The sequence below is a fragment of the Amblyomma mixtum genome, chromosome 5 (assembly GCF_055824585.1).
Source record: "Amblyomma mixtum isolate Tamu chromosome 5, ASM5582458v1, whole genome shotgun sequence".
Classification (NCBI taxonomy): Eukaryota; Metazoa; Arthropoda; class Arachnida; order Ixodida; family Ixodidae; genus Amblyomma; species Amblyomma mixtum.
In genome coordinates, this window is record NC_143016.1 from 114,664,889 (window position 1) to 114,688,402 (window position 23,514).

At 46.3% G+C, this 23,514-nt stretch overlaps 1 protein-coding gene across 1 annotated transcript in view; it reads right to left on the reverse strand.

Annotated features, from left to right (window-relative positions):
* Window positions 1-23,514, reverse strand: part of LOC149343400 (phospholipid-transporting ATPase ABCA3-like) — a 110,074-nt gene that overhangs the window by 56,159 nt on the left and 30,401 nt on the right. Inside the window, exons 6-13 of the mRNA XM_089546956.1 lie at window positions 21,865-22,053; window positions 16,528-16,712; window positions 15,115-15,240; window positions 14,089-14,206; window positions 9,097-9,251; window positions 8,059-8,214; window positions 7,195-7,367; window positions 3,946-4,159 (exon numbers count right to left, since the gene is read on the reverse strand). Coding sequence (XP_089403082.1) covers window positions 3,946-4,159; window positions 7,195-7,367; window positions 8,059-8,214; window positions 9,097-9,251; window positions 14,089-14,206; window positions 15,115-15,240; window positions 16,528-16,712; window positions 21,865-22,053 — 1,316 coding nt within the window. The remainder of the gene's footprint in view (window positions 1-3,945; window positions 4,160-7,194; window positions 7,368-8,058; window positions 8,215-9,096; window positions 9,252-14,088; window positions 14,207-15,114; window positions 15,241-16,527; window positions 16,713-21,864; window positions 22,054-23,514) is intronic.

A 23,514-nucleotide genomic window follows, 5' to 3' on the forward strand; every position in this document is an offset into this window, starting at 1 on the left:
GGGAGCGCAAAGCAGACCACATTTGCTTTGGAGAAAAAGGTGTGCAACTATCCTGAAGACTAAGCACAGTCACACTTCGCCATGTAGATTCAGGTATCTGCTTCAGTTATTGAATTTTTTTGCGAAAGCAAAAAATTCGCTGTGGCTTAGCTCGGTTAAGCCCGGTAATTGCGAAAGCAATATCCGTACCTATGTTATGGTACAGCTGGTAGTGTAGCTGGTGGTGGTGCTTGTGGTTAGACTTGTGGTGATGCATCGGTTATACAATCCAATCCAAACCAATTCAATCCCATCCCATCCTATTCCATCCAATCCAATCCAATGCATTCCAATCCAATCCAATTCAATCCACTCCAATCCAATCCAATCCAGTCCAATCTAATCTAATCTAATCCAGTCCAGTCCGATCCAGTCCAGTTTAATCTATTCCAATTAATGCAATCAAGGTGAAATGAAGGTCAATGGTGGTCAGCGCCGCGGCACGGCAAAGGCGTGAAAGCGCAAGTAGTATTGCTTCCTCAAATGAAGGTCAATGGTGGTCACCGCGCGGCACGATGGTGGTCACCGCCGCGGCACGGCAAAGGCGTGAAAGTGCAAGTAGTATTGCTTTCGCAATAATGCTACTTGCACTTTCACGCCTTTGCCGTGCCGCGGCGGTGACCACCATTGACCTTCATTTGCGAAAGCAATGCTACTTGCACTTTCACGCCTTTGCCGTGCCGCGGCGGTGACCACCATTGACCTTCATTTGCGAAAGCAATACTACTTGCACTTTCACACCTTTGCCGTGCCGCGGCAGTGACCACCATCGTGCCGCGGCGGTGACCACCATTGGCCTTCATTTGACATTGATTGCATTAGATTGGATTAGATTAGGTTGGATTGGACTGGACTGGATTGGATTAGATTACATTAGATAACATTGGATTGGTTTGGATTGGATTGGTTTGGATTGGAGTAGATTGGATTGGAGTGGATTGAATTGGATCTGATTGGAATGGATTGGATTGGAATGGATGGGATTGGATTGGATTGGTTTGGATTGGATTGTATAACCGATGCATCACCACAAGTCTAACCACAAGCACCACCACCAGCTACACTACCAGCTGTACCATGGCATAGGTACGGATATTGCTTTTGCAATTGCCAGGCTTAACCAAGCTAAGCCACAGCGTATTTTTTACGTTCAACTGGAAATTCAGCCGGAAAAGCAATTATTATTGACGATAATCTATACTACCGCAGAGGACTAAACAGAAACACATGAAAAATGCGCTGCAGTTCACTGCAGTCCGGTAAATAAAGACACACCGCTGAAGCCTTTACAAACCTGCTAATATCTTCTGAATCTACAGCAAACAATGTGGGCGCATGACGCTAAATATGCCCAGGAGAGCTGCAGAAATAGATCTTATGGTTAAAGACTTCCTGCTGTAAAATGTGCCACAGGCAACCACTCGACGACCCAAGTCCGGAGTAGAGCAGAGGAAAAATAGAGGGAATCTATAGGCGCCAAATGCATCAGAATTTTCAGGCCTGTTAGGCGCCATCCGTCAAGCTTTAAGCTCCACGGGAGATAGTGATATGCATGGGTTTCACGGTAGTATGCGAATATACTTTCTTACATAAGGCTAGCGCGGGAAAACAATATGGAGGGATAGACTTTAGGCCTTTAAAAAGGAACTTGACGAAAATAGAAGGTGCCGAGCAAAAGAAAGGATGTGATGACGTTTCGGCTCCCCCACGGGAACCTTGTTCACAATGAGTCATAACGTAGCTTCGTCATTTATTTATACACGGCGCATGAGCGAACCAAGGCACCTGGCATAGATTGGGGGCAAGTTTCTGTCATTCCGGTTAAACGTGTACGCTGTCGTCTGAATAATCAGCGATTCCACACAGAGCCTTGATTTCTTGACCCTTTCTTTTGCGATCACACGTGCTTATGCCCAGTTTATGTTGTGTGCAGCAGACGTCGAGTGCTCGGCAAGCATTTTGATCTGCGCGCCGGTTTCCTGACGTCACTCTGGTGATCATGTATTCTTCGCTCAAAGTCACCCGACTCGTCGTGTACACAGACGGGCAGTTTGCACATGGAATCGAATACAGAACACCTGGGAACTTTTCCTTCTTCAGCTTGTCTTTGATTTGCACAACCTGGCTCTTCAGTTTTCGAGCTGGCACATGCTCGGTCATTACATCATAGGACCGTAATATGCGCGCCCGACGTTCGTTGATGCGGGGAACATAGAGAATCGCGGCTCGTTTCTGGGTAGCGCTATTAGATTCGAGCCTCGGACGTCCCATTTGGCGCTGCACAGAGTCCATGACGTGTACAGGATAGCCACAGGTGGACAAGTCACACCGTACACGCACATCTTCAGCAATCCGGTGTTCTCCTCTGGAACACATTTCTTTGCGTCGGAGGAGCGATGACACCACACGTTTCTGGCAATCAGGGTGAACGGATTCAAAATGGAGGTAACGGGCGGTGTGCGTGGGTTTTCTGTAAACGGTGAAATTTAGACGTGAGGGCTGTCTGGAAATGAGAATATATACAAACGGAAGACGGCCGTCGACGTCTTCTTCAACGGTGAACTGTATGCCAGCCTCCGAACTGTTAAGGCGAGTAGTAAAGTCAAGTAATGCCTCTTTCTTCAGGATGCACAAGCAGTCGTGCACGTGCCTCAGGAACAATTTTTGGGGCAGGCGTGAAGGACGCAAGAGGGCGGCCTTCGATTTCTTCCATGGCCAAGTTAGCGACTGTCAACAAAATCGGTGCACCCATGGCGGCTCCGTGATTCTGCCTGACCGGTACATCCTTAAAAGTTGACTCCAATCTAAGCCAGGTGCCTGGATTCGCTTATGCGCCGTGTAAAAATAAACGACGCAGCTACGTTATGCCTCATTGTGAACAAGGCTCCCGTGGGGGAGCCGAAACGTCATCCCATCCTTTCTTTGGGTCGGCGCCTTCTATTTTCGTCATGTACCATCCCCACCAGACGGGTTTCCGTCAGTTACTATACTTCAACTAAAAAACTTATTTCTGAGCTTTTTCAACACAGCCATACGGAGCTAATCCTCAGATATGAGTTTTTCAGCTCGCCAGGTACCTCATCTTTATTCAGAGCAAGTGGAGTACATGTTATTAGCGCAGATAGGTAATCTTCATCGCACTCCTCAGACCACATAATAACAGTCGTACAATTCCTGTAATTGGTTATTTAGAAATTAGAAAAGTACAGAAAACACGGTAACTTGGAAAAAATTCGCATTTGCAAAACCGCTGAGACAACGCGCGGGAACATATGTGTCGCATTTAGTATTCTTGCTTCCTTATATCGGTCCATTCTGCAGCACAGGCTAGTTAAGGATTCTTTTTTATTCACTTAGTAAGTACGAGCTGCCAAAATTAGGGTTCAACATAGTTAAACCGAGTAGGCATGCGAAAGCAGGTGTTTATTCTATAAGGAGGAGGCACTTAATCTCCGCCTTAAGGACATGACGTGCTATCTTTAGTAGGTTGATGCCCATATATGCAGAATTGGTAATTCCCTAGATAACATTCATAGATGGTGGTGAGTCCTGATACCACTACCAGCGCAGTGGCGCAGCGGTTAAGAGGTGCCCCACTGGACTGGCAGATGGCTATCAGAGTCACCTTTAAGGATTGTGCGAACCATTTTGCTGTTCCCGAGCAACCTCTCGCGCAGCTGGCGCGATGCTCCTGCGAGCTTACGCGAGTTACTCGGGTAAGCTCGGGTTGCTAGGCAACGGCATAAGGTCGTGCATACGATGACAAGATTCTTGGTCGCATGGGTGAGCTGTATGACTGAGCGCTTTCGTACTAATGAAAAAATCCTTACCTACGATGACGCCATTTTCACTGTTCCGACAAGACATGACCTTTATAGCATGAACACACCAAGTGAGGTTCGTTACCTTGAACATGGTGATGATGCGCCGCGTGGCAACGATCTGGCCCAAAATGAAGACGGCCTTGTTCTCAGAGTCGGTCTGCAGCCTCACTCTGGGCGCGTACTTGCGCAGGAGGCCTTCGATTTCCGGCACTTTGCACCCGTTGGGCACCTTGTTGATGACCATGTGGTAGCCCGTGCCGAAACGCTGCTTGAGGAATGTCGGGGAGCCAATGCATCTGCAAAGAGCGGAATGTTATCCGTGGAGCTCGATGTTTGGTAAAAGACAACTATAGCCTGACAGCACATTCAGAAAAGCAGTTGAACTTTCGCTACCAAGTAACAATCGAAAAGCCAGGAGCATGTCAACAACACGCAGATTTCCAGCGGCAAAGACGAAGTTTAACATTTTAATTGCGGTCTTCTGCTGAGGAATAGCAAGGCATGAGGCATTGAAGCTCTTGAGCCGTGCTTCACGCCTTTTGTTTGTACATCCAGGGACAAACCAAAATATCTTTGGTAAAGTAACCTCTGTGGACTCTGCAAATTACTGGAAATATCATTTTATAATGCAACGTTGCCCACGTTTGACTCACTCCCATGGTGTTTACTAATTCAACAAATTGTTGAAGGTGAAATTCTAGAGGCCCGTGTGCTGTGCGATGTCAGTGCACGTTGAAGAACCCCAGGTGGTCAAAATTTCCGGAGACCTTCACTACGGCATCCCTCATAGCCTGAGTTGCTTTGGGACGTTAAACCCCAATACCCAAACCTAAGCTAACCAAATGGTGGAAGGAAGCAGTGGCTTCTGTCACAATCAATACACGCGAACATGCTGTTGTCAGCGTTGTAGCACATGATAATACAGCTACGTAATACAAACTAGCAGAAACATTACCTAATATTTAGTAATACTAATTAACTAATATTGAGTCTTGTCCTCTTTATTCCTTGTGGTTTGCATAGTTTGGCGCTATTTCAAGTAGGCACTAACTATCCCAAAAAGAGGTGTTAACTACTAATGTGTTCCTTAGTTATTGAGAGCCGTGTAACCCACCCTAGGCTGTATGCATATCCATTTTCAGAATTTCAAAAACGTGGTTACCCTCGGCGCTGCGGCCCCAAAAATTCTGCTTATTGGGCGAGTTACGTGCGGCGTAGAAGTTGCTTTGCCGCATGCTTTTTGAAAGTGCATGTATTTTGTCGCGATGTAGACAAATTAGTTAGGCCGCAGTGCCGAGGGTAACCGCGTTTTCAAAATTCTGAAAACTGATGTAGATGTCTCTTACGGTGTGCTACACGCCTGCCAATAATTAAGGAGCCTAATAAATGTAGTTAAAGTTACTGTCCTGTATTTTTTAACCATCCGGCTAGTTAGCACGCCTTAGCCGTATTCGGATGCGCAACACTCGTGTCAATGCTACCGAAAAAAAGCGCTCTTGTAACTCAAAACCCCGTTTTTAAACATTGTGTGAAGACTTAGGTGAAACACCCTATATGGCATGCAACAAACATCAGCAACATTAAAAGCCCAAATAAGCCATGAAAAAGCATGCGGTTTAGGGCCTGCTTTATGCAATAGGCACGAATGAAGGCCTCCGCGTGATCAAGTAACATTCTTCTTTCTAAACATATGTAAATGTTCTGAGCGCAGGTTTGACATTATAAGTTATTTAGTGCCTTCGAGAAAAATAGAAAGGGTGCAGAATTCTTCTTTATACCTCTTCAAAAGGAAGCGACAGAATATTTCTATTCTTCGGCTGCAGGAATCGATCAGTGCAGAACGCTGAGGTCGCACACCGATTTTTGTGGTCCATTCTACTGAAGTCGACTGGCACACGAAACTCGCAGATAAATTCCATAAAGAAAGGCGTACGCGTACCACACGTCTCTAATGCATAGAGTTAAGTGCGTGCTGGCCACTAATAAGCAAGCACGTGAGCACAAAATTTGGACCTAGAGAGATTAATGAGAAAGCGCCACCAACCAGCATATGATGTGTATATTAGCTCTTCAGATTCCAAATAACGGAGCTTCAGGGTACAGCGCTGAGATGCTAGGGTGGAAGGCACCATGATGATTATCAAATTGAAACAAACGTCATAAACACAAAGGCATTTCCCTGTCTATTGCGCGTGACTCATTTTTAACGCTTGGCAGAACTGGTAGGTATCCCATTTCACAGTGTCAAAAATTCGCCAGTACAGGTTTAACGCCAGCAATGCCGACAGAATGTGGCAGTAATTTTACAGGTGGGTAAAAATTTCGCCAATAATGGTTCGTACATAATGGGAGCCGTATTAAGTCTACTGTTAGCAATATATTTAAGCCACTTTCCTCATTTTGTCATAGATTTTTACTTATCGGTCAGGGCACATCGCTGGTGAGAGAAAGCTGGGTGAACAGTTTTTATTAAAAAGTACCTTAAAACAAGATGGAAAAAATTGTAAAGTTGTTTACGATTCTCCCTAATGCGAAATTCGAGCACAGCTGTGTTGGTGCCCCCCAGGCTCTGTAGGCTTATTCTTTTGCTTTGCTGGGTCGACGGAACAACAGGTGACGCGTTATTAGCTCGACATTAGTATTGAAGCCTATAACGACGTGCAATGCACGGTGTGAGTGTGTGTTGCAGTTTAACACGAGGTATACTTAACTGCGCGATAGCCAAGTGCTCTCGTGCAGTGGCCAACGAAGCTGACGTGTTCACGGCGCGGCTTGTTCGAATCCTATTTGCTGCAATACTTATTTTTTGTTTATTTATATGGTTTTGCTCGGTTACGTCTAAGGCGGCGACGAGGCCCAACTCACGATCGGGCGCTTGAGAGGTGCGTTCAAAAATCCATTGTTGCGGCCCACGGACTCAGCGTTGAAAAACATCAGTCGCCCCGCGGCTGTCTTTTGTTACGATCTATTCTATTTCACAGTCAAACCATTCCCCACTTGTCAAAAACATTCCCCACTAGTTGTCTACGGCAGTAGTAACTAAAAATACTGCGGCGCAACGCACATGAATGAAAAAGACAACACATAACTGTCCGATGCGATATAAGAGAACACTCTAAAAGAAAGATTTTGCTACATTTCAGAAGAACGAACCCCTAGCTATACAATATTTCTTTAAAAGTATGTTACAATTTCCAATTAAAAAAAAAATTCTGTTCGAAAATGTTGGACATGAGAAGATCATTGCTTCTGTCACCACCAGAGGCTACAAAAACCATAAATCTATAGCTACCGTTTAAGCCTGACTTTAGGCTGGAGGTCTGACACGCACCGGATACGAGCGCTGGCCATTACGGCAATGCGGTCTCCTAGCACATCCGCTTCGTCCAGGTGCTGCGTTGTGAGGAAGATTGAGCAGCTACGGCGGATCTTGAGGAGCAGTTCCCACATCTCGCGCCGGCCCTCGGGATCCATGTTGGCTGTCGGCTCGTCCAAGATTATCACCTACAGAGAACATCAGTTTGATTTCTTGGAGGTCAAAGCACACGCTCAGTGAGCAGCAAAAGTTTACAGTCGCAGGTGTGCGGGAAAACATTATTTGCCGGCTGTCTTGAGTTGGCTGGTATGTTCCACCGTTGGTGTAAGTATCAAGAGATTTGCTAGTAAGTCGAGGCTGCAATAAATTGGTTCTCAGCCCACGCATCCCCGAAACTTTCGGTACCGGCTGTACTTTTTAAGCTGCACCCACAAGATTAACCAAACGGTCATGTACACGCAAGTACGCAGTGCAGCCTGAGCAACTTGCTCGGGGGTCGGCTATCTTCGTACTACAGTTTAATTATGCATCGTTGCTGCTTGGCAAAAGTCACTGACCTCGTTCAAATGTGAAAACATTGGCGACATTAATCCATTTGCAAATAAGGAGAGTAGGAGAAAACTGAACGTCATTTTCTAGACGCGATTTCTAATGATCGTGATTGTTGTGACACCATGTGGCACGGTATCATCGGAACGGCTATTTAGAGCTTTGTAAACAATAACTTAAGACCACAAAGTGCAAATTCAGTTAATATTAAACTAACTTAAACAGAAACTTTGTCCCGACGTGTTTTTATATGAATAAGATACACATGTGACATTACTTTGGTTTATGTGATTAATGCTATGCAATTCTTGCACTACAAAAGGCACTCGCCTTCGGCTTCGAAATAATTGCCAGAGCGGTGCAGAGCCGCCGCTGTTGACCGAGGGACAGGTTGATTGCCAGCTCTGAGCGGAAGGGCATCAGGCCAACGTCGTGGAGCATTGTGACCACTTCCAGGCGCACCGCGTTGTAAGGAGTACCTTTAACCTGGCAACAGAAAAGGTGACGGCTTCGGTGGTAGACAATTGGAATCCTCGGCTGCGACACTGCATGTGCCACCGGCGATTACGCTTGTATCGCTAGACCTTTTTTAGCGTGGAAGAATACTCGCAGCCAACATTATCGGCTTTTTTTTTTCTGAGGCTCTCTTTCAGTATCACAGAACAATGTTTTCTATCTAGCTACGAGAACATTTTTGTAGCACGAACCTTCAAGCTAGATGTATCCTTTCACAAGCTCGAAGATATACCTGATAAAACAGTTTCTATCTGGTAAATTTTTACTAGCAAAATAAAATGTTTCCAGCATGCGATGCACACTCCCCATAATCGCATCGCTTGTTAGCCTGACACTTGCAGAGGTCTAATGATGCTTTGCCTTCGACAAACTATGGAGACGCTCTCCACTGCCTTTAAAGTGGAAAAGATACTGCGCTAATGAAGGCCGAAGACGGAGGCATACAACTGAAAGGAGGAGTGGTGTAATTCAACTTCATGAAGTATTGAAAATTGTACTAAATATATCAATATGAGGAAACTAACCCAGAAACTGATTTTATTGAACTACCAACTTACATTGTATAAGCGGTAATCAGTCACACGGACTGCTTTCATTCATTCATTCATTCATTCATTCATTCATTCATTCATTCATTCATTCATTCATTCATTCATTCATTCATTCATTCATTCATTCATTCATTCATTCATTCATTCATTCATTCATTCATTCATTCATTCATTCATTCCGTTTTAATAGACTTGAGCTTAAGTTCTGTCATTACAATATGTCAGCATGGTGCATCAACAGAAAGCCTGCCTCTGCTTCCAATCATGAAGTCATCCAAGAAGAGCAACAAACTTTACTTACGACCGCAAAAAAGAGCAGGTGTTCCTCGACTGTCAGGTCGTCGAATAGGATGTTATGCTGGGCGCAGAATCCGATGCTCTCGCGAGCGTCCTTGGTGCATTTCATAATGTCGTAGCCCCCGACCACCACGGTGCCCGCAGTGGCGCCGGTGAATCCTGCAGTGAGAAGGGTTCGTTGGGAAGTTCAAGACGCAAGTTCCACACTTGCGATACCCAAAGTTGCGATACTGCTGGATGCATCAATCACTTGCGTCCCTATTTACACGCAAAGCGCGTCATTGGTTAGCTTAAGGTTAACCCTCTTCTCTTTGCCGAGAACGTTGAGTAAGAATTGACTATGGATACACTATAGGCTTGGATAATAAACAGCCCGACTTTCCTGCCTACGTCTCCCTTTACCCAACGAGGCCCGTATCAATAGCAGGAGATTCACTAAAGAAGTCCGGTATCTTATAAACGTAGGCTTTCAGTTAAAAGAACGTTTTTTTCGGCATAGCAATGTCAGCGGTGTAGCCCATCAGAATACAGCTAAGACGTGTCAACTAGTAGGCTGCGAGTTGACACTGCGAGTTGTGTAGTCCGCCGTAAGTAATATACTTGTAGATATGTTTCGCAGTTTTGAGAAGTCAGTTACCCTCTGCGCTGTGGCCAAATAAATTTCGGCTATTTCGACGTGTGACGTGCCCTGGAGCGGTTGCGTCTCCTGCATACTTCTTGCTTGCATTTTGACGCTATGTAGCGAGAATTTGTTCGGCCGCAGCGCCAAGGGTAACTGCGTTTTCAAAATTCTACAAACTGGTATGGAAATTATTTACGGTGAGCTACATGTATCTCAAAAAATAAGAAGACTGACAATAATAGTTAAAAGCTCATGAAATGATAATTGTTAACGGGTCTTCATGGCTCACAATGCGATGCCGAAAAAGGCGCTCTTCAAACTCAAAAAGCGCATTTTTAACAATTATCGGATATCCTAGGTGAAACACCCAGTGTAAGGTATCGGTAGCGTTCGAGGGGGTCATCGGAACGCGGCTGGGGGCACTCAAAGCGGAGCGTCTCCTTTCTTGGAACGCGGCCGCTCGCGAACGCGCCGGGAAGTACGGGTGTCCACCCGACACGCGGTACCGAGCACGAATGTATATTTGTGTTTATTTTCATTTTACACGACCGTGCGTTTGGGTTTGTGGAAAGGGCGTTTTGCCCTACGGAAGCTGGAGGGCTGGCCAGGCTCTCGATAAACCAATCATGTGAACATCGTAACATGATTGGAAGCCACCAAATGTGGGCCGGGCCTTTAAGTCTTTAAAACTGGGCCCCGGAGCCGGAAGCGGGGTTCTGCGCTAAGGTGAGATGCAACGCATCTTCGGCAACGCCGAGTAGGGGCCTCCCCTAGTATTAGCCAGATCCACCTTTTTGTTGTTTGGTTTGTCTCTTTGTGCCGTTAATTTGTCTCTCCAGTGCCTGAACTTGTATCTATTGTAAATTTCTGTACATAAACTGTACATAAGTTTTCCCTTTATCCCTGTGTCTCGAATCATCGAGAGACCGTCTCTGACGGGGCACCGCTGGTGCGAAGAGCTTCAGTCTTCCAGTTGGAACCAACCGTCTCTGGCGGGGCACCGCTGGTGCAAGGAGAGTAGAAGAACCTGAAATTTACTGGCGCAGTCGACAGGATCCTGCGGCCATCGGTAGACGGCGCAGGAAGAAGATTGAAGACAGGGAGAAAGGCGACGACAAGGCAACAGGTCAGCGTTCGAGGCAGGACCTGTGGAGAGACGCCGGCAAGGATGCAAGGACCACGGCAGTAGTCCAGCGACGCGGGACTGCATACGGTCCAGAAAAGCAGCGCGTCGATAACTTGACGGTCACCGGCGGCGGAGCAGCGGCGTGCGACAGCTCATCGCAGCGTCCGGGGAAAGTGGCGGTGTACTCCGACGCCAAGGAGCTGGCAATGCGGATCGACGCATCGAAACCGTGAGTTTCCTTGGTCGCATTGTTCACGTCCCTGTGTTCGAGCCGGTAGGACAGCTGGGGGGTACGGAAGGCGGTATGGAGAGTTATCCAAGCCGGCCCTCACTTGATGTGAAGTACCAGGTTGAGTTAGCGAAGGCGCGCTTAGCGGACCTTCAGGCTCAACTCGCGAAAGTGAATGGCGGAAAGGCGGTGCTTCGCGAGGAAGAACCTCAGGATGTAAAGTATGTCTTGAAGGTTATAGAAGCAAGACGCCAGCAGGTAGAGCTCGAGATCTCTAAGATCAAGGAGAGCAGAAGAGCCAGTCAATCAGCCACGGAGAACTGCTCCGAGTCCCGAGAGATGAGGCCGCCTGTGCTGGAAGACAAAGAATTATGCTTGTCATGCACAGGTCAGGGAAACAGCAGTGAGGACGCTGAAAGCAATCAGCCGGTATGCGGGAACGCATCTTTGTTAGGAAAGGCCGCAAAAGGTTCAGGAAGTGAAAACAGGATTCCTGAAAGACGCGGAAATATCACAGCTTTTCCGCCACCGCGGCCGGCTAGCAAAGAACAGGAGCAGCCCAATTCTCATGATCTAGGGCCAATCGAGACCATGGTGTCCGATAACAAACAGGACAGCGGTGGAATTCCTGCAGGCTCTATGACTAAGATTGTGACCTCCGACACGGAGCTAGTAACCGGTGAAAATCTGGCGTTGCTGCAAACACACACTGTGTCGGCCATAGGGCATGAAGTGCCCCGTAGCGTTCCTGGTGACAACAGCTCTACATCCGAGGCAGAGAGCGGAGGTGGGCCCGCTGGGCCGACCGGGCAGAGCGCCGCGCAGTTATCGAACGCACCCGGTGTGTGTCCGGCCAGGTCATTTGAGGACCCGGAAATGAGGGGCGACTTGCCACAAGGCAAATTAGGATTAAGTGGCTGCGAAAGAGCGCAGGTAGCCTCGGAGTTATATGATGCCACGAAATCGGCAAGCGCCTATAATACAGGGAGCGTAAATTTCATTGCAAGCCCGTGCAGGAACGGGGCAAATGGCTCCAAGCGAGGCGAAGTAACAGGAGGCAGGGGCGTGACTTTCGCATTGAATGTCGGTGCGAGGAACAGTACGTTCCGGGCTGCGGTACGTCAAATTAGATGTAGCAAAGCCGGCCGCACTGTTATAGTTAGACTGGACAAGGCTAATGTTCCTTACGCAGTACGCTGTTCGTACTGGTGCGCCGGAGAGAGCGTTCCCTTAGGGGCGTCGCATGGTCAAAGATTTGGACTTATCGAGGATCAGGACGTTGTTTTCGATCCTGGAGGGCAGCAATTTTTGAATTCTTGCTCCGCTGTGGCACCAGCCTAATGAGCCGAGTGGCAGTTAGGCGTTAATTGTGTTGAGACGCGAAGTGGCTCGAACGCACACAAGGAAGCTCGGTGCGACTAAGGAGGCTCACGTGGGCATTGGGCGAGTGCTGTGAACGCTCCAGTCGCGAGTGTCTGTGTCTGTGTGCTCATTCGCGAGCAGGACGATGGCGTGCATGCAGGCGAACTGGGTGCAACGCACCAACTTGGACGCTGTGTTACGGCGCACGGCAGGCATGCCACTGTGTGTATTTAAGTGTGCATTTTGCGTAATATTGTGTTCGTGCCCGTGTGCATTTTTTGTTTTTGGTTTTGTTGGTGCCTGCTGGTGTAGCGGCGGCATGTCACCCACAGGGTGGTTTTGTGACCCGTACCGATCCCTTTGTTATAATTCTAAAAGTGGCATTCGAGCCCTTTGTAGAATCTTGGGAAGGGCGTGTAAGGTATCGGTAGCGTTCGAGGGGGTCATCGGAACGCGGCTGGGGGCACTCAAAGCGGAGCGTCTCCTTTCTTGGAACGCGGCCGCTCGCGAACGCGCCGGGAAGTACGGGTGTCCACCCGACACGCGGTACCGAGCACGAATGTATATTTGTGTTTATTTTCATTTTACACGACCGTGCGTTTGGGTTTGTGGAAAGGGCGTTTTGCCCTACGGAAGCTGGAGGGCTGGCCAGGCTCTCGATAAACCAATCATGTGAACATCGTAACATGATTGGAAGCCACCAAATGTGGGCCGGGCCTTTAAGTCTTTAAAACTGGGCCCCGGAGCCGGAAGCGGGGTTCTGCGCTAAGGTGAGATGCAACGCATCTTCGGCAACGCCGAGTAGGGGCCTCCCCTAGTATTAGCCAGTTCCGCCCTTTTTGTTGTTTGTCTTTTGCCGTTTAATTTGTCTCGAGTGTCTAAACTTCTGTACGTTGTAAATATCTGTACATAAACCTCAGTTATTGCCTTTTTTATCCCTGCGTGTCAACTGATCACAAGAGCGTCTCTGACGTGGCACCCCTGGTGCGAAGAGCTTCAGTTCGAGTTACCAACCGTCTCTGGCGGTGCACCTGTGGTGCAAAGAAGAAGAAGAAGAAGAACCTGATCTTTACTCCCAGTATCTATCGTGGCCTTATCATAATAGTCGTATGCATATTTTATGCAACCAATTCCAATCAACCCCAATCAACTACAGGTATGTTCTTGATGACACAGCTACACGCCTACGAGACCATGTACTTAAATTGGTTCGTCTGTTCTTCACTCTATGCTAAGAGTGCCACTGAGCAAGAATAGTATTTGTGTACGTTATGACACTAAAATGCCCTTGAATTACAGGTGGACCATAAGCCTATATATATATAATGCTCTGAGGTTTTCGCAGGGCCTAGAGAACAGAAAACAGTTAATTCTGAAAGATTGCTGGCTGAAGAAAAAATAAATCGGCGAGGGTCAAAGTCTCACCAAAAAGAAAAATAAAGCCTTCTGGACTTTTTGTGAATTGATTTTAATTTTGTGGGTTCATTCGTTCATCTTGCAAAAAAAATCTCAAAGCACACTGCTAATACTTCACAACTTTGTGGAATTCTATTTTCTTTGTCGTGGGCGCATTGGTACTAAGGAAAACGAGACAGGCATCGCAAGCGCGGTACAGCGATGACTCTCTAGTCAGCTAGACCACACGTTTTGGGCTCACCGGTGACCATGTTAAGCAGCGTAGTCTTGCCGGCTCCGTTGTGGCCGAGAAGCACGGTGATCTGGTTTTCGAAGATCCGCATGCTCACGTCTTGGACGGCCAGCACGCCGTCGTAGTCCTGCACATAATCCCCGTGATGAATTAAATACTGAGCACCCCTGAACATGCATCGCGGAGGGGATAAAGGAGCGGTAGAGCCAATATTACTTGAATTGAAGTGGTACTACTTCAATGAGTACTACTTCCTACGTAGGAATGGTATTTTATCTTCGCTGACCCTAGTGCCGAACTTCAACGCGAACGCCGGGCCGGCCATTAAAGCTTCGCTCGGCTCAAAGCAAAGTCATGTATATGTCGTGCAACATGTTTTATGTGTTTTAACCTCGCATACTGACTCAGGCTATTGAGGACGCCGTATTCGAGATCTTCGCTAAATTGTGACCTCCTGGGGCTATTTAACGTCCACGGACATCGCACAGTAGATGGGCCTCTAGCATTTCGCCTCCATCGAAATGCGACCGCCGCGGCCGGATTCGAACGCACGTCTTTCGGGAACAGCAGAGCAAACACCATAATCACTCAGCCACTACGGCGGCATATTGCAATATACTATATTGTACTGTATTGTACTGCATGCGCATCTGCGAGATAAAGCAAGCTGGTGTGCTTTCGACGGCACTATGGCGCAGATATGCAGTGTTAGACCGTCATGCAAATTTTGAGGATGGTTTCGAAGTTAACCGCTCAAATTATCAGTATACTGGCAGCTGGATTGCCCGGCGTGAAGGACAAAACGCCGCATGACACGCTGCCGAAAAAAAATAGTGCTGATATAACGTGCTAACAAAATATGCGAATAATGTTTCGCAACTTGCTGGGCCTGCCTCATTCGCATTAGTACGCTTAGATTAAGGAACGCTGTCGTGCAAGGAAATGAAGAAGCGGCGTGTTAAACAGGTAGGTTTAAAGCCGACACGGCATTTAATTTACTGCCCTTTGTAAGCCGGCAGAGCAAAGTGGACTTACTTTGGTGGCGTGGAACACGTCAATTCCGACCGCTTCGTCCTTCGGATCCGCCTCAAAGTTCTCCACCTCTTCCGGGCTGAGTACCGGCGGCGGGATTATTGTGATACTAGGCACCCAGTAGCTCATCTGCGATGTTTCAAGAGATGAGTTGTCTGTTGTTCAGCAATGCTTCTACTAGAGCTGGCTGGTGTAATATTGGATTGGTAGAGAAGTTTGTGCGCTGCCTAGGAATTTATAAGACAAAACAATGAAGATGAAACAGTGCGTGTCGTACGGACTAAAAAAGGTTGCAAGGAACCATGAAGTAAGAGTCGTGATGTTCGCCCCGATAAAGCTGAAACGGATGTGCAATGAGACGAGGCAAACAAGAAAAGGTGCCAAAAGCCACGCAAGGGCATGCAACATTACGCACAAGTTTCGGTCTATCTCCAGAAATCAGAGTTGCGTATAAGATTACACTTTATTGAGGAAAGGCCAACATCGACCTTAGTGCAAGATGCGCTAATGAAGGAATACCAGAACATAAAACAAGCATGTCGGTAACAGCACTGGAACCTTTTCACGAATAATTGTTAAAGATGAAAGAAGGGTGTTCCAAAGTTTTATGAAGCAATCACTCTTGCGAGCGCGAATGAAATATCAGAGGTATGTAGAAGGAAACCAGCAAAACACGGTGCATACGTCATGGATGTTCAACTGCCCTCACGGATGAGAAGATGGAAATCCTAGATTGAAACGCCTGTCGCAAAGCGGAAAAAAATTGTAGAGCCTCGCAAAGGAATGCCTCATCAGATAACCGCCACTGGCGGATACATTTACAGTGGACGCTTTATCGAACATTTTTGTTTATGTGTTCAACAATTTCGCCGCCGGCGGTGGAGAGGAGCCGACATTTGTAACTTGCGCTTTGCTGAGCTTACCTCGTTCTCTCCTTTATGTTGTCTTGGGGGTATCTAAGAAGCTCCAACTTCTTTACCAACATATTCTCTTTTGAGATTGTGGTTTACAATGGCCTTGAATTTAAAAACCACTGGCAGTAAATCGAATTCGCGCATTGGGCCCTTTTCGATCCTCTAATTATTGGGCTCCAAGCTTGCTCCAATGCAGTACTGCTACATGGGCCTCCCTTAATTAGCACATCCATTTGAGCAGCTCATCATTATCACCATCACCATTCAAACTACGAACCACTCAGGAAACAAGCCCCCTCCATGTCTCTAGATTAACCTCGCCTAGTACGAGTTGCGGCCGACTTATCCCGGCAAACTTCCTACTCTCCCCTGCTCACCTGCCTCTCGGTTGCAGCTGTTAATCGATAAATTTATAGACAGTCCTCTTCGTCAACAAAGTCCCATTGGTTAAAATGAACACATTTTGGAGAATGTGCTTCTTAATGGCGTTTAGGATGTGCACCTTGAATGGGAACAGTAATGGCTTGGCGATCCCCGGTCCGGTGGGCATTACGTTGTCGAGGTACCACACCAGTATGGCGATGAAGCAGTCGCACATCACGCCAATGAACACGATCTCAGCCAGGGTCACGTTGTCCGGCGTAGCAGCGCGGTCATAAAAGTTGGCCCAGTTGGCACCGAACTCCCCTGCGAGTCCGAAAGTGAGCTTATAACGCTTGTACGATGTCGCAACACACATAAGCGAGCATGTACAATCATGAATAATGGAAAGTAACCTACTTTGACCTATGAAAGTCATGACAAGTAGTCGTAGTCATAACTCACAATCTTACTATAACATATCATGATGCTATTCAACAATACTTAGCAAGGAACAAAATGTAAGGTTTGAAGCGTGTTTAAAAGCATGCGTAGTCATCGTAGTCATAGTAAAGAGTGATGAATATGACTACTAGGCACAGTCATTATATGACTGACTCATAGTCATTGTGCAACATATCATTACTGCACTTTACAAGAAACATAATGTGTAGAGAATTTTTTACAAAGTAAGCATAACCACGACTCTTAGTAGTAGTCATGACTCATGACTAAGTCATTCTGCAACGTATCTTTTGATCAGCATTTTAGAGGTGACGTACTTTAAGTGTATAAGTTTGTACAAAGTATGCGTAGTGATGATGGATCATCATAGTCATGACTCAAATATTCTACAATCTAACATCACCCACTTTATGACGCGTAGTCAAGTAATGTGGCATGGCTCAGCACTGTACTTTAGCAAAGTGATACGAATGACTCAGCATTTAAATTGAAAGTAATGTAAGGTCATAGAGTTTTTACAAGACGTAGTAATGACACAAAGCCACGACTGAATCATTCTGGAACAATCCATGACTCAGTACTTTATAAGTAGCATGACTCAGCACAGCATAAGCAACGTAATGTAAGGCGTATAAAGTTTCTACAACCGGACCTGACCGCCCATATTTGGCGCCGCTCGACGCCTTCGCCTGGAAACCACCGCCATCGACTACGTCATCAATCACATGGCCAGAGGCAACAGTATTTAATCTGCGGCACAACGTCAGCTCGGCGGGGCACGACACCGACTGTTGCACGATGTTCACCCCGGTATTGGCCTTCCAGGTTAGTTACCTAGACAATTCTAAGGAGACTCGTAGTAGTGATCGTTGTCTTTTCGCGGTGTCGTGCCCCTACGACTTGAAATGGCGCACTGCGCTGCGTGTGTTATGTGACATACTTGCCTTTGATTTGCTATCTGAGCTAATGCTGCTGCTTTCGGGAGATGTTGAACTTAATCCTGGCCCCGGACCAACCAACCTTTCCGATGTTTTAGATGCTCTCAAGCGGCTAGAAGAACACCATGCAGCCATGCGTGCCGACCTTGATCAATTGAAAACAACCCAAATCAGCCATGAAACACAACTAACTGCACTTTCAAACCGAGTAGCAGTGCTCGAATTAGACGAGCGTAAAACAGTATCACCATCAAAACAGGTAGAGACTAGCCAGATTAGGCAGGACATCGCTGAACTAAAGGCCGCCAACATAGACGCGAAGAACAGAATGCGCCGAAACAACCTGCTCTTTTTCGGCTTAGATGATAGCGACAAAGAATCGTGGACTGAATCGGAGGAAAAAGTTATTGCGCTGTGCAAAGAAAAACTAGATTTGAATCTAGAACCAAGCGCAATAGAACGCGCCCACCGCATTGGTCAATTCTCAACGAAAAAAAAACGGCCAATAATAGTTAAAATGAATCACTACAAGGGAAAAGAAAGCGTGCTTGCATGTGGCCGTAAATTGAAAGAAACGCCTTACGTTATCCGAGAAGACTTCGAATTCGCCACTCGACTCGCTCGCTCCAAATTAGTTCAATTCATTAAGCCCCGAGGGTGTAGCTTTAAACTTCGATACGATAAACTTATCGTTGGCGAGAAATGTTACACCTACGATCATGCCTCTGATACCATAACAGAAACAGATACGAACACCAAGCCCGCGGCAAAGATAAATGGAGCACAGGACAATACACAGCAGGCCTCAGAGCAAGTCAAGTGACACTCTACTGAACTGCATGAACAGATTCCGCCAAGCAATCGTCATTCACCCGCACTCATCAACATCGCTTTTACTAATATACGGAGTGTTCTACCTAAACGCCATCAGGTTCACAGTTTCATTGAAGTCACAGACGCCGATATGGTCATACTCACAGAAACTTGGCTGCACCCAGAGATAGAAGACCACGAATTGTTCCCTTCAGACTTCCATTTCACCACATACCGCAAAGATCGCACTAACCGAAAAGGGGGAGGAGTTCTAATAGCCGTTCGTAACACTCTGCAGTCCTCGCTTATCCGGCATGATAATAACCTAGAAATGATCTGGGTATGCCTTCACAACGCCTCCGAAAAGCTAGTGTTCGGTGTCTGCTATAGACCTCCAGACAGTCACGTATCATTCCCCGATTCCCTACGCCATGAATTAACGATTATTAGGAATGAGTATCCTAAGGCACCCATATTTCTGTTTGGTGATTTCAATTACCCACAAATTAACTGGTCATTGCTCTCGACACTAAGTTCGACACCTGCAAACGAACAGAAACTTTTTCTAGAACTAACCCTTGACTTTAACCTTCAGCAAGTGATAACAAGTCCAACGAGAGGAGACAACATCCTTGATCTTTTGCTCACAAGTCACCCGGACGACGTAAAATCTATTACTGTCCTTCCTGGATTAAGCGACCACAAGCTTGTTCACATCTCCATGACACTACCTTTAAAAAAGAAATCACCAACCAGCAAACTGATAAAAGACTACAAAAGGGCTGATTTTGATGCTATGAACAATGATCTTGCAAAATTTTTCGACAACTTTCGTTGCACTTATCTAAATCGCACACCTAACTCAAACTGGAATTTGTACAAAGACACCCTACTACATTTGGAAAGTAAGTACGTTCCAACACTACTTATTAAATCAGATACCAAGAATCCATGGTTTAACAAACGCCTGAAGTCTCTCCTTGGCAAAAAGAAGCGCCTGTATCGAACAGCAAACAATCAAAATAGTCACTTAGCATGGGAAAAATATCGCTTGTGCGCCCAACAGTATACCACAGAACTGACAAGTGCTAAAGATAAATTTTACTCTCAAGATTTACTATCAATCCTTCACTCTAACCCCAACAAATTCTGGCGCATGCTATCTAATAAACCCCAAGATCGCCATGTACAACTCCTAGATGCTGATGGAGAACCAATCAAAAGCGATGACTGTGCGACCGCGCTCAACAATTACTTTACGTCAGTTTTTTCCGCTGCTAACGTTACTGCTAATGAGCACATTCCAGAAATCTCACTCTCAGAAATGCCTAAAATCGAAATTAACCCTGATGGTGTATCAAAGCTTATTGCCTCACTGAAAATATCTACATCTGCCGGCTGCGATCAAATTAACAGTAAGCTACTAAAAAATACCATTTCATTGTCTAGCCAGGTACTGCATCTAATTTTTGCGCAATCCTTAGATACCGGGGTTGTCCCCGACGATTGGAAAAAAGCTCAAATTACACCCATATTTAAAGCGGATGACCGCACGTGCCCTAACAACTATCGTCCCATTTCCCTCACTAGTATACCGTCTAAACTACTTGAGCACATTATTTTTTCCAGTCTTATGACCCACCTAGAATCAATGAACTTTTTCTATCCGAATCAACACGGCTTCCGCAAGCAGCTGTCATGTGAGACCCAGCTCGCCGAATTCACCCACGACATTCTACAATACTTAGATAACCTTGTCCAGATTGACGCTATCTTTCTCGACTTTTCAAAAGCATTTGATCGTGTTTCCCATAATCTTCTTCTTTTTAAGTTGTCATCGCTCGGCATTCCACAAACTTTGCTCTCCTGGCTAGAGCACTTCCTTAAAGGACGTAAGCAGTTCACCTGTGTTAACAACTGTCGCTCAGCTTTTACCGACGTAACATCCGGCGTACCTCAAGGTGCAGGCTTATCACCTCTTTTATTCCTCATCTACATCAATGACCTACCGATCAACATAAAATCTACGCTACGTTTATTCGCAGATGACTGCGTAATTTACAGCCCCATCCACGGCGCTAGTGCCATTGCCGCTCTTCAACAGGATCTAACCACTATCTCAGCGTGGTGTGACAAACGGCACATGCCTCTTAATCTAAATAAATGCCAATCCATATCATTCTCCCGCAAAAACACAGTTATTGATAGCACTTACAACATAAAATCGGTCGCCGTCACCAGAACATCATCTTATAAATACCTAGGAGTACACATCACATCATCGCTGTCATGGACAACACACATTCAGACCATCTGTTCCAAAGCATCACGCACACTTGGTTTTCTCCGGCGCAATCTAAAATCTGCATCACCTGAAGTAAAAAAGTTGGCATATATAACATTCGTACGTCCTAAATTGGAGTACGCGTCATCTGTCTGGCATCCATCACAATCGTATCTCATCTCAGACCTTGAAGCCATTCAAAATCGCGCCGCCCGTTTCATTACATCGCAGTACTCAAGAAATACCAGCGTAACATTACTAAAACGATCCCTCGGCCTTCAAACACTAGCAACTCGCCGTGTTATTTCCCGTCTATGGCTCTTTCACTCTTTCTTTTATCGCTCACCAAGACATTTGTTGCTGCAGCCACCCCCACGTACGTCATCCCGCCTAAACCACAGTAACCCAATCGCACGCATTAAAACCCGCACCTCCGCAATGAGCAGTTCATTTTTTCCCGACGCCATAGTGCTCTGGAATGGCCTTCCCGACAACATAATAACATGCTCCGATCGCCGCCTTTTCCGCGAGAAACTGGCTAATCACTTCTCATAAACATATCCATACTGCGACACCGAAGTGCCAACTGTTCCTTGTTTTCTTTTTGTATGTTTATTTCTTGCTTTTAGTTTGTATATTATTGTACTCTTTTTGTACCCCGTGTATTTTTCCCCCTTTCTTTTTTTTTGTGTTCTCTGCCACTACCCTCCAACCTGTATGTACGCCCCCCCTTATGTAATGCCTTCGGGCCTTTAAGGGAGAAATAAATGAAATGAAATGAAATGAAGTCATACCTCGTAGTCATGGTGATGACTCGTAGTAATTCTGCAAGGGAGCACAACTTCGCACTTTAATACTTTAGCATTCTCCCACGTAAGCAGTAGTAAGTGTCTGCCCAATTTTTTGGCTGCAGGGCATGGGTGCAACGTACAACAAAATGATGTTCGCAGCGTGCCATGCTGAAGCAAGCGGTTCTCACCAAACTTTTCGAAGCGCTCAAGTACGCGGAAGCTCCAGTGCAAGCTCATGCCAGGAAACACTGATGTGGCCAGCTTGTGCCACCGCTTGATGAAGTGGTAGCCCTGGCCGCCCGCGTTCTCCAGCACCAGGAAGGGCATGAGGCAGCTGAACGTCCAATAGAGCATGGCGCCGGCTACCGCGGAGTGCGCTGCGTGACAGGAGTGACACTTCCCAGATGAAGCATTGTCATTCGGAGTTGCTACATTTTCTCTTGACAATTTGCAACCATAGTTTTGTGTGCATTTTTTCATATCCTTTTTGCATCGTCATCAAACAATGGCAGTACTTACTAAGCGTTCGCAATTGCATGCAGATGTGTGTGCGTATACTTACGAAAATATTTTACTCCACGCCATATTCCACGCAGATCTGTCACTGCACGATTTGTTACATTAAGATCGACACATTTCTCACCCCTGCCAATGTAAAAAGAGAACTTCATCGGTACCCATTCAATGAACGTCAGAAAAGTCAAACAAATTGCTCTCAGGATTTCGTCAAAAACAAATATGTACAACTGCCTCAAATTACTTACAGGAAGCGTATTAAATTTCAGCTCGAATGATCATGAACTGAAGGCCGACACTACTGCCACACATATTTGTTAAAACATGCATTCGGTTTGGTTTGGTTTTATGGGGTTTAACGTCCCAAAGCGACTAAGGCTATGAGAGACGCCGTAGTGGAGGGTTCCGGAAATTTCGACCACCCGGGGTTCTTTAACGTGCACTGACATCGCACAGTACACGGGCCTCGAATTTCTCCTCCAAAGAAATTCAGCCGCCGCGGCCGGGATCGAACCAGCGTCTTTCGGGCCAGCAGCCGAGCACCATAGCCACTAAGCCACCGCGGCGGCAAAACATGCATTCCATCTACAATTAGCGACAGGGTGCATTACGAGCAGATGTGGTTTGCTGCAGCACGGTGGAATTGTTTTATAAAGTTTTGTGTCGCCGTTACATTGCCCTAATGACGGTGCGCGTACTGTAGGAATAAAAAATAAAAGAAAGAACAGTATTGAAGATGCGGTTTGGTGACACGAAGTTGAGTATCTTCTTTTCGTTCCTGTAGTTGTTGCATACATGGATAGTCGGCAGTTAGGTTTCGCCTACGTACATTATGCCCATCCTCTGTTTATCCTTTCCTACTGCGTTGTTAGTTTCCTTGCTGACAAAAGGTAATCATAACATGCAATAAACACCCCAAGAATTTTGACAGCAATGCTTGTTTTATTGATCTCGAATACAGTACAGTGCTGGCCGTGAATGGCTGCACCATGAAAATCCGCAAGTCTGTCCTGATATGTCTAATAAAGTTGATTGTTTGCTATGTTCTCAGAGTTATGGAGTGCTCACAAACGATTTGTCGCCAACGCCCTAGACAACGCAGAATCCACAAGCATCGACAAAGGGACCATGACGCAATTGTTACCTACTGGTAAATTTGCTCCAAATACACCCATCAAATACATCTGAAGGGAAAAGTATATAACCGCTCTATCTTACCGGTATATAACTATGGTTCAAAAACTTGCAGGCTGTTAAAAAGAGTGTAAGTTAAGGACAACGCCAAGAAAAAAGAATGGGGTAACATTAAGATACAGAAAGAG